This window comes from Myotis davidii, unplaced genomic scaffold (genome assembly GCF_000327345.1).
Source record: "Myotis davidii unplaced genomic scaffold, ASM32734v1 scaffold46, whole genome shotgun sequence".
Lineage (NCBI taxonomy): Eukaryota > Metazoa > Chordata > Mammalia > Chiroptera > Vespertilionidae > Myotis > Myotis davidii.
Genome location: NW_006383006.1, coordinates 11,804,171 through 11,816,333, shown reverse-complemented (window position 1 = coordinate 11,816,333; position 12,163 = coordinate 11,804,171). Strand labels below are relative to the sequence as shown.

The following is a 12,163-nucleotide window of genomic DNA, read 5'->3' as shown; positions in this document are numbered from 1 at the left end:
GACTATATCCCAGGAAACCAGAAACACCAGTCTGAAAGGATATATGCACCCCTACGTTCATAGCAGCACAATTTATCATAGCTAAGATTTGGAAACAGTCTAAGTGCCCATCAGCAGATGAGTGGATTAGAAAACTGTGGTACATCTACACAATGGAATACTACACTGCTATAAAAAAAGAAGGAACGTTTACCATTTGAAACAGCATGGGTGGAACTGAAGAGCATTATGCTAAGCGAAATAAGCCAGTTGGAGAAAAGGTAACTATCATATGATCTCACTCATATATGGGATATAATGAACGACATAAACTGATGAACAAAAATAGATCCAGAGACAAGGTAACACTGAACAGACCATCCAACCTTAGAGAGAAGGCAGGTGATGGTGGGGAGGGGGTTAAATATCAACCAAAGGACTTGTATGCATATTAGAATAACCAATGGACACAGACACTGGGGCGGTGGGGGCTTGTCCTAGGGAGTGGGAGTGGCAGGGAGGTGTCAATTAGGGAAGAAGGAGACATATGTAATACTTTAAACAATAATGAAAAAGAAAACACAAAGACACAAACAGCAAAAGCAGTTTCATTTGATGCATAAATATCAGCGTAGAAAAAGCAATAAATAAATAAATAATTCGGGGAATTAAAGAACCACCCGTCAGTGAGCATATCTGTGAGAAAGGTACCTGCAGAAATAACATCTTCCCAGATCGCATTTCCCAATCAAGGTGTATTAACACTCTAGATACTTGAGCATTTTAATTCAACCATGACCTTATGTGTTCATGATGTTATGTGGTCTTATGTGTTGTATAAACTATAACATAAATGTGACAGCCATAACATTAATTATAATTATTTTTACAGGCATATTTCATGTCCTTTTTTGTTTAATGGTAAAAGTCTTCCAGTGATTAAGGCAACTTTTAGAGACAACCAGAGTCCTTATCAGAAGGAGTGCAGCTGGTAATTTTGTTAATCAAGGCCTTTCTTTTTCAGAAGCATTCATGTCAAAACCCATTTGTAGTTACATAGCGTTAGATGTAACATCCACCTGGTCACATAGCATGGAACTCTCCTTCCTTTGAATATGCATATATCTGAATGGTCTGTGACAAATGGACGTGGACCAGAAAGGAAAAGAGGAACCAATATTCATTTCCATCCCCGAAGGCACTTTTACGCACTTAGTTAATTCTCACTCAATCCTAAGAGGTAGGTTGCATTTTAAAGACATGGAAACAAGGTACAGAAAGGAGAGATAATTTGCTGAAGAGGTCACCTGGACTGGAAACACATCTGCCTAACTCTGAAGAATGACCTTTGCTTGCTACAAATGCTGCTTGTTCTATATTCAAGGTTTTTTCTATAGGATGTTGGGAACAAGGACTCAGAGGGAGATGGTGACATCTCCCCTAGCCCCATGTTCTGCTGAAGGTGACTGGGTATTTCACATACTGTCCAGCCAATCAATCACAAATGTGAAAATACTTTCATGTTTGCAAGCAAAGATTATATTTCAAACGCCAGACATTTAGCCCAGCTGGTGTTGCTCAGTGGTTGAGCGTCAACCTATGACCCAGGAGATCATGGTTCAATTCCAAGTCAGGACACATGCTCGGATTGTGGGCTTGATCCCTGTTGGAGGGTATGCAGGAGGCAGCCGATCAATGATTCTCTCTTATCACTGATGTTTCTCTCCCTTCCTCTCTGAAATCAATAAAAATATATTTTAAAAAAAAACTCCAGACATTCAAATATCTATTTGTTGGCAATTTTCCCCAGAATAAGAGCAGACAAAATTTAATCAGAGGTAAAGAGACCCAAGGGTGAGCTTAACTAGGGTGGATTCTGAAGCGCACCCAGCGTTCTCTGCCCCCAGTTCCTCCTCATCACTTACTCTCCTTTTCAACATAAAGCTGTGTCCCCGGTACTGTAGGCTGCAGCTAAGGACATTTCAATAATAAACTCTTGTTGTTAAGTGGAGCTGGACATCTTTGTTTTCTTTGTTAGCAAAAGGAATTCCTGCAAAATTGTAAATCTCTGCAAAAGGACTTCTGTACACTCATCACGTGAATAAATAAACAACTGAAGTCATTTTTAAATTGTTCAGCTGCTGCACAGCAGTGAACAGACATACCATGCAAGGACCAATGGCTGCAAGGAAAAACCCACACTCATCAAAGCATCCCCTTTGGTGGCAGCCATGATCATTAGTGAACATAATATCTATTTAAATGCAATAGGTACCTATTTCCGAACAGAAGGGACTGGCATACAAAGGAGGTGTCATACCATTTAAACACCCCTAGGCTCTTCAGAGAATCATTATGGTCTGTCATGTTAACTCATTTCCTTCTTTATTTTTCCTCTTTTTCTTTTCCTTCCCTGCTGAATATTATCATCTAAAATCAAATTAATTTCTAATAGTAAATGTGCACAGCAATCATTTCAGAAAAGGAAAACAATCATACTCAAGAGGTTATATACAAATATCATTTCTCATAATAAAGATAGAGAGCCTGGATGGAATTTTGAGAGAGTTCCAAGAGTTTGGAGTTACTGAATCTGCTGTTTAAGTAACTAATTAGTGGAGCCGCCAATAAATAATAAAATCTTAATAGTTTAAAAAGAGTGTCCTGTCCCAACTTACACCAGCTCTCTTTTCCTTTCCTGCTAGCTCTAAGATCGCTAGTTAATAATAATATGTGTCAAGATGGAAAATAACTGTTAGATATTTTTTTTGTAAAATAGCACAAAAAGTCAATAAGACACATTATCCAATGACTATTTAATAAAAATGTCATGAGTTGTTTATTTTGGACTTGAGTCTTCAAAGAGAATAAATCCCCCAATAAGATTTAATGTATTGTTTTTTGCATAGAATATATTAAAGATGGGCCCTGAAATATATAGCTATATTGAATAAACTTCTGCTATAACATGGCTAGTAATTAAGGGACGTCTCATTCATATGTTCCAAAACTAAGTATTTAATCTTATTAAGTTGGTCTTTGCCTTCTATTTGGAAAATAAATTATTATTTATTCTTTTTTAAGACAAATTAATTAAGGCTATTATTTAAGTTCTTGGCAACAAAGAAGAACAAGGATTACAACCAGAACTCTTTAATTTACTTTGTCATCTACAGGACTCCCTGAATCACTCACACTAAATGATAAAGAAAACAAAGTCCTTTGAAATGCAGCTTTTGAACAAAACAGAGTGCCCAAGAGACAATTCTCCAGTTAATATAGCTTTTATCTTCCCACTTTCTATCCTAGGGCCATAAGTAGGCAGGGTCTAGCTGATGTTGGTTGGCAGTGAAAGTGATTATCCAAATCAACCAGGCTGCCCTCACCAAGGAAGTCTGTAAATGATGAGTTATTAGTCTTGGAAAAAACAGTTCACAATGAAAAATAAATTTGTTCCATTAAACTGGAAATGTTTGAGAGTGTGTGCCAATGGAGGGAAGCATGGGGTACTGAGGTCAATGCAAAGAGGAAGTGAACATAGACATCAGTGAACATCAAAAGCACACAAAAAAATTCACCTGTGTTGATGCTCTAAGGAAGAAAACAAAGCTATTTTCTGGTGGCTGATGAAAGCATTTTATTCTAAACCAAAATAGTGAAGAATTATAAACATTAGTGTTAAGGTCCCTAGAAAACTAATTAAATATTCTAATTTTATAAATGAGAACACACTGGCCTCAAGAGATTAGACATGTGTGAGATCATTTTAGGGGCTGGAAGATGGCCTAAATGTAAATATTGTTTCTCTTGAGCCAGTCATTGTCTCTTATACCATAAATGAGATACTTCTTTATTACGCAGGAGTTCATTAGAGTCAAGTAAAAATAATCCATGCTAGGTATAGAAATAGTTCTTACCTATGTGCATTTACTCTCCAGTACAGGATGCAAAAAATTAGACTTGCAATTATGGTAGAGAATGATAAGAACTATTTACTGACTTTTGCTCAAGCAAGGCACCCATCCTAGAATTGCAGGGTCAGCAAAGTCTTCTCAGTAGATCTAATACCTAACTAAACTGGCTCCTTTAAGGAGAAGTAGAGATGACCTACAGGAAGAGAGGAGTAAGAAGCTGTTCTAAATGAAGGGACTTGCTGACACACATGATCACAGGCAAACAGAACTGTCATATTTGAGGAAGTGAAAGTAATTCAATGTGGTTGGAACACCAAGTGCCTGGGGGGATGTGGTGAGAGATGGGGCAGAAGATGTGGTGTCAAATCCTGAAGGCCTTTTTGTCTACTTCAGGAACTTGGAATATTTCTCAAGATAATGAATGACAGAGGATTTTAAAACAGAGAGGTAGCCTAGCCGGCACGGCTTAGTGGCTGAGTGTTGACCTATGAACCAGGAGGTCACCGTTCCATTCCTGGTCAGGGCACATACTGGTATTGCGGGCTTGATCCCCAGTAGGGGGCATGCAGGAGGCAGCCAATCAATGATTCTCTCTCATCATTGATGTTTCTATCTCTCTCTCCCTTCCTCTCTGAAATTAATAAGATATATTTTTAAAAATAAAACAGGGAGGTATAATGATTATATCTGCATTTTAGAAAGAACTCTATGAACAGCGGGGTGGGAAAAATGGTGGTAGTGGTGGCGAGGGGTAAGTATAGAAGGAACAAAAGCAGTATAACAGAACAAAAGAAGGAATAATGCAGTATATATGGGAGGTGGAAAGAGGTGTTTGCTTTTGACATATTCAGGCCATAAAATTAAAATAATTGATGATAAATGTATATAAATAGATGTGGGTTGTTAAGGAAAGAAAGGGTAAAAAATTATTCTGAAATCTCTGGCCAAGGACCTTCTGACACAGGAGATATGACACATCATCCCTAAGTTTAATACTTAGGGAGCATTTTACTGACCCAAGTAAGGGAACCTCAAGACAGCTCTGTGTTTGCTCATCATGAGTGAACTGTGGAGTTCTGGGCACATGTCAAAGATTCTGAATTCCAAGGAAATCTTTTTCAAACTGCTGTAACCTGGTGTCTCTACTGGACAGTCATAACTCTCCAAGAAAAAAGAAACTGTTTAATAGGCACCCTCCATCTCAAGGCCCTCTGAGCCTCTCACATTTCCTGGTGGGTTATGGAATAGGGAAGGGGAGTAGGTTCAATATCCGATGACCTGCTCAGGCAGCATCAATGGTGGTCTCTTCTATTTTTTGGTGGAAATTTGTTAATCAAAATGAAGAAAGATTAAGATTGTTAAATAAGAGGAATTAAACTCAGGGAGAAAGATTTATTGTCTCCATATGAATCATCTCAAGGACCCTAAGGTTTTCCAGTTCAAAGCTCAAGGAACAAAATGATATATGCATTTTGGGCTATGGTGTGTCCCAATCCCCACCTAGGACATAATTTAGGTACTCACCCCTTCACCACCATTTTCACCTGTGTTGGCAAGCATTTCCTGCAGGGCTCTCACCGAGAGGGACTGCTCCAGCACAAAATTGCAGACACAGAGGTCTGGAGGAACATACTGTGGAAATAAAACCAGAATGAGGATACCTGCTCATATCAGTTAGGGATCAGTCGTGTAAAAACACGACAAGGACAAAAGCCCATGAATCAAAGTGACAGTTGGATGAACAGATGAGTAGAAATATAAAAGGTGGATTCTCTTGTTCACGTTAAGATGGGTTTCATGCTGGATTCTAAAGGATGAGAAAAATAAAATCCCCAAGTGTCAAGGGAACAGTGACCAAGATGTCAGGATCAATTTAACTGAGGACTGGAGGCATACAAGGGGGAGAACACACATAAAACCTCAGGGAAGAAGGGACAGGAAGGATAGGCTGAGCTACACCGATGTCTTGGAGGGACCAAAGGGAGAAAGCCACTGGGATCTCATCACCAAAATTTATTAAGATGTTGATGGACAGACTAGAATGTGGCTCTAGACAATGATAACCAGATTAGGAAATTCATTTACTTAAAAAAACACACCTTGATACCACACTGTAAAAAGAAGCAATAAAGGGAAATAAGAGTTATATAAATATATTTCTGGACAAAGAAATGTCCAGAATTATAAGAATTGATGGCCTCCAAAACAATCATTCTAATTTATTATGTGCTCGGGTAGTGTTATGATGTTTTTATTTGTTCTGGATCATTTACTAACAACAGTTAAAGAGAGCCTTCTTTGCATCCTGACTAGTAATATCTAATGCTCATTGAGTGCTTTCTCTGTCAGGCACTAAGTGCTCTGCATATATTACCTCACTTAAACCTCACAACTTCCCTCTGAGGTAGAGATGATTGATATTCCAGTTTCCTGCCCAGGAAACTAAAGGACAGAGAAGTTAGATTATCTGTCCAAGGTAAGGGCTTATATTTGGCTGAGGTGGATTCAAATACAGGCAATCTATCTCAAAAGTCCTGACACTTAACTCTATGCTGTGTCTGCCGCTGATGAAAATATTAAGATATTTTTCACAACTAGAATACTTTCAATCAGCACATCTTTAAGTATGACATTTATGTAAAAGACACAAAACAAACCATTGCTCTTCAGGAGTTTACAATCCGGTTTCCCACAATTTCTCTGGTAATATGGTTTATAATCAGCTTCCATACCAAGCCTCTGTTTCCTAAGTGATATTGGCAGAACTCTGACACCATGAGAATAACAGGTATGGGGAACGAGGACCAGAAGTCACCAGCAGCTATGTCTGAGACAGGTAGAGCTGTTTCCATGGAGCTCCAATTTCAAAAGTTAAAACCAGCACAGAGAACCTCTCTGACATCAACATTTTCATTTTTAAAATACAGATCATAGAATTGGCAATCTGTAAGTACCTCTTTAATTTCCAAGTGTTTGTACATTCTTTATCCCCCTCCCCAACATCAATGCCCTACTTGCTGGTCCTGCCTACTAGTCCTCTTTATTAAAGTGTTAAGACCCCTCGCCCCCAAGCCAAGAATGGATAATCCTATCCCAAAGGCCATTGGTCCATGGGTGACATACATTTTTAAGTACTTTTCTACTTCAATAACTTTCCTGCTTAGGGTCTCAACTGTCAGAAATTCTAAAAACCCAGTCCTCCTAGAATTTTGGTATTACAGGAAACTGCCCAGTTCTCTTTAAGAAAGTGATGTAACCTAGGAGAAATTGTAACACCAGCAGGCAACTACATTTATTCCTCACATTTCCTGCTTTGTTTTCAAAGTCTGTTCTTGCTATAGGTAATTAACTCATTTGTATGGGACTTGAGCAAACAGACAGCAGGTGATGCAGGGCAGAGCTTCGCGTCCAGGAAGTGTTTTTAGAGCAATAGAGCATCATTACAAGAAGCATACAATAATAGGATAAGGCATTTCTCTGAAGATTTTATGCCATAAACATATTATCCAACTCTTTCAAAATATGATGTTATCCCAGATGATTTTACGGAGGCCTTTCCACCGCTTCTTAGTCTACTGCATTTCATGTAACCAGAATAGGAAGCCAAAAAAGCCCGGTTTGAGTGTCTCCTCTTCCTCCTCCACTTCACTGGAGCATGTGATTTGGAGATTTCCTAGTCAGGAATGTTTACAGTTATGGCTACTACTTACAGGATGCTCTTTGACTAATTGAGTGATCTCAACCTTCATGCTCACTTTCAGAAGAACCCTGTTCAGTCCATCTCTTTAAGATAGAAAATTTTCACAGTTACAAGTGCTCGAGATTCTGCCTTCACATGAGATTGTGCAATTCTAAATCAGCTGTCTTTCCTCCCTGTGCTTATTTGCTTGGACAGAAGAGATGAGCTCTTCTCCAACACTGCCCTCACCCATCCGGATAGGGGACCACTGACAACATGGACACTAGGCATGCTCCAATCATATTCTTCTTTTCCTCCCAGATATTAAAAGGCCCAAGGTGGTCATGATTTAATTACTGGCAATGAACATTAAACCAGGTCACAGTGAGCAATGGGAGGAAGCATTTTATTTGGGAGCACTCGATCTGCCACTGGTTTATAGAGTTTCCTTACAGGTTGGTTTTTCTACCTCTAGAGTGTGCTCCCTGCCTGGACTCTACAGTCGGGGATAAGGTCACATCACTCCAATGACCTGCACGTGGGCAGTCACAAAGGCAGGAACAGGGCAACAGGAATATCTGGAGAAAAACAAAATGCCATTAGCAACTTCTTCATGACATGAATGGAGTGCAGAGCACAGAGCCATCTGACCTGCTACTCCAGCTGCCATCCTTAATTAAACTCCACACCAACCTGAGCTTTCCTTCTACACATTGGCCAAGAATGAGCAGAGGCCACTGGTCCAGCAAAGCTAATTTGTTTACAGTGTGAGAGTCCCCCAGGAGGTCAGCTCATTGTCTCTGTGCTCTGAAGCCTGTGCCTCAGTCACTCTGTCTGGCAGGCATGGGGCATGTGTTTGATGATTCTTAGCATGGAGAGAAGAGTTCTCTTGACATCTGTTCTGAAATAGCTCCTCATCACTCTCCCCAGTCCCGTCCTTAGACTACAGAAGCTCTATGTTTCCAAATGTCCTACAGAAAACCTTGAAAAGCCAGGGCCCTGGGTAAGCCAGGAAGTAGGTATTCATTTAGCCCCACTATATAAAAAATAATGAAAAAGAAGGCTATGGACTCTTCATGTCCCATAAATTTATGTGACATCTTCCTCATTGCAATAAAAGTATTTTTCTGGGACTTACTAGATCTAAATGGTGGGAATCTGATACACCTCTTATTAGATTCATTTAGCATTTTTCTACCTTGCATCCCACAATAAGCATTCAGTACTGTATTCAGACAGGCCTTCAGGGAAATGAAGAGGTGAGTTGATTATAAGAAGGGGGATTGACATTCCTCTATTACACTGTTAACCACAGTATGTTTTGGCTTATACAATTCTTTATGCACTGAAGTCTGTTTCACTAGATTGTGGGTATCTTGAAAAATGTATGTCTTATTCTACTTTTGGTATCCCCAATACATAGACAAGTAAGTGCTCAATTCCAGTGTTTTTGAACTGACTCTCTGGATCCCAGAAGACTACCCAGTATGTGGCTGTGGTTGCAGATGAATTGCACTGGGCATCCACCTGCCCAGCTGAGTTCTTTCTCAAGTCTCCTGATTATTGTTCAAGAGAGCCTTCTTCTTTCATTTATCATGGGACTGACTACTCCTTCTTCTCTGTTAATCAATCTGGCTCTCACTCAAACATGCCTAAATAATACACCCTGTAAGTGCATCAATAAATTTGAATTAAAAGCAATAAATGGCATATTGGTAAGAGTGAATACTCTAGTGTAGTACTATCCGAGGTCTTATTTCTATTCAACTACTTATTAGCTGAATGATGTTAGGCAGGTAACTTAATCTCTCTGTACATTAGTTTCCTTATGTGTAAAATAAAGATGTAATAGTACTTACTTCTAAGGATGAACTACATTTTTATATTTAAAGAGATTAAAACGGAGTCTGGTGCATAATAAGTACTTATAAATGTCAGATTTTATCCCACACAGAGAAGTAAAATCAAAACATCAATAACTCACTTAAATGGTCATTTATATAACCAACTACAGGCCTGGTCCATGAATTCGTGCATGGGTGGGGTCCCTCAGCCTGTCCGATGATGGGGGCCGATTTGGGCCATCTTGCCCAGTCCTGATCAGGGCTGACTGGCCAGGGGGGAGGGACGGCAGGAGGTTGGCTGGCCACAGGAGGTTGGCTGTGAGAGCGCACTTACCAACAGGGGGCAGCTCCTGCATTGAGTGTCTTCCCCAGGTGGTCAGTGCGCATCATAGCTACTGGCTGGTTGTCCAGTCATCTGGCCATAAAGGTTGCTTAGGCTTTTACATATAGACTAGAGGCCCAATGCATGAAATTCGTGCAAGAGTAGGCCTTCCTTCCCCTGGCTGCCAGCACTGGCTTCCGTCTGGCACCTGGGACCCAGGCTTCTCTCCAGTACCCAGGACCCGGGCTTCCCTCGCAGCCCTGGCTTTGTCCGGAAGGTTGTCCGGAAGGACATCCGGTCTAATTAGCACATTACACTTTTATTATTATAGATATTTTTGAAGTTCTTATTTTGTGTAAGGATAGGCAAAACCTCTGCCCTTTAAGGCTGTGTGGTCTAGAGGAATGTTGGGAAAGCAAATGAACAATTTCCAAAGTATGATTCAAAATGTTCAGAGGTGAGAATGCATGTAAAGAAGCACACAGAGTTGAATGTGCCTGGCGTAGAAGAGGGGGAAGTGGGAGGAGGAGGTGGATGGGAAAGCAAGCAAAGGAAGATGAGAAGTGAGGCTGAAGAAAAGTAGGTGTAAGATTGAGAAGAGTCTTGAGTCCCCTTGTCAAGAGGTTTGAACTTTATCTTCAGAACAATGGAACACAATTAAAGAAAGTAATGCAGGAAGTAATATAACCAAATTTGCATCTTTGAAAGATCATTGCAGGTCTAGTGTGAAGGGGGCTAGATCAAGGCAGAGAAACAGATTAGGAAATTGTTGCAATAAAATAGTTATGAAGTGACAATGGGATGTATTGAAGTAACTGCAGTGGAGATGAAAATAAGGGAATGAATTTGAAATATCTTGAGAAGTTAGGTGTGATGAGACTTGGTGATTAATTGGATGTGGGAAATGATGAGAAAGGAGTGGAAGACCACCAGTATTTCTATTGGATGGTACAGAGTGCAAAAAGATAGGATTCAGTGAGAACAAGCCACACCAAGTGTCCAAAAGACCACAGGGACAGTAATTACTCTTGGCAAATTGTCCACTGGAATCTCTCATTTGGGCCAACAGAATGATAATGGGAGGGTAGAGAAGTTTCTCTGACTATGTATGGGTATTCCTACAGATGCCACTGAGGTAGGGTCATCTAAAAGGAGGGGAGGAGTTTGAGAAAATGACACATATTCTCCACAAAAAGAGAATTCCTAGAGACCTAGCAAACAAAGTCACCCAATTAACCTCACTTTCCTTTCCCATGTCCACCAAGCAGTCAGCCAGCATTTAGAGAGCACAATAATATGCATTTGGGACTGTGCTAGCAGCCGTGGGGAACAAAAGAGAAAAGTAAGACATGTTTTCTATCCTTTAAGGAATTTTTAACCTTCCAGAGACAGACCTACTATACATGAGACTTTATGAAACAATGCAAAGGAGTATATTCAATGTGAATTTGAGGGGTATGAATATGTCTTGTAGGACCCAGAGCCCTCTCAAAGATATTGTGATTAGAAATGGCCAGCCCAGGTTGGCTCTTGGCTCAAAGAGGGTTTATGTAGGCAAGGAGTTCCTGGCACAAAGCAAGCACTCAAATTTTTGTTTAATAAATGAACAAGATGAAAGAGTTATTCTTTCTATTTTTTTGTGTGTATTCTTCTCTTTTGTTTAAAATTCCATTAGTTGAAGTAGCATTATTAAGTATGGGCTTTACACAACCTTTTCCCTACTTTCCTTTGCTTTTTTACCAAAAGAAAAAGTCAAGTATTGGAAGTATTATGAGTAGTAAAAGAGTGAACAAAGGAAGGAGAAAGTAGTGGAAAACTCCTGCTTACTAATTTTTGTACCTATACCTCCCCACTTCAGTCCCAGGACTGAGCAGCTAGATGAATGCCATTGATATTGTGTCATACTTATGGGCTGGTGGGTTTACACGAACTCAGCCCTACTACCATGGCAGCCTACAGAGTCTTACCTGCAAAGTGAAGTAACTTCTAATGTCAATCACATGAGGAGAAGAAGTGAGTATGAGAACAGAAGCCAGACCTAAGGAAGCAGAGCTGAGACAGCTGGGAGAAGTGAATCTCACATTCCTGGACCCACATTATGAAGAGACAACATAGCCTGTGGGGTGTTCTTGGGCAGATGTTACAAAAGCATCCAACCAGTGACAAGTCTGAAGGTAGAAAGCAAGGGAATTGGACAGGTCATTCTTTCCTCTGGGGTTCCATGTAAACAAGGACAGGAGCAGTGAGTATGTTAATTAAGAATCAAAAAATACTGACTTAAGGAGAACCAAGATGGCGGCATAGGTTAACGCCGGAGATTGCTGCCTCGAACAACCAATTCAAATTACACCTAAAAGACGGAACGGACATCATCCAGAATCACAGGAAGGCTGGCTGAGTGGAAATTCTACAACTAGGACGAAAT

At 40.1% G+C, this 12,163-nt stretch overlaps 1 protein-coding gene across 1 annotated transcript in view; it reads right to left on the bottom strand.

Annotated features, from left to right (window-relative positions):
- RYR3 (ryanodine receptor 3) overlaps positions 1 to 12,163 on the bottom strand; it is a 417,605-nt gene that overhangs the window by 357,727 nt on the left and 47,715 nt on the right. The window contains 1 exon segment of the mRNA XM_015557536.1: positions 5,418 to 5,525. Within this exon segment, the coding sequence (XP_015413022.1) occupies positions 5,418 to 5,525 (108 nt within the window).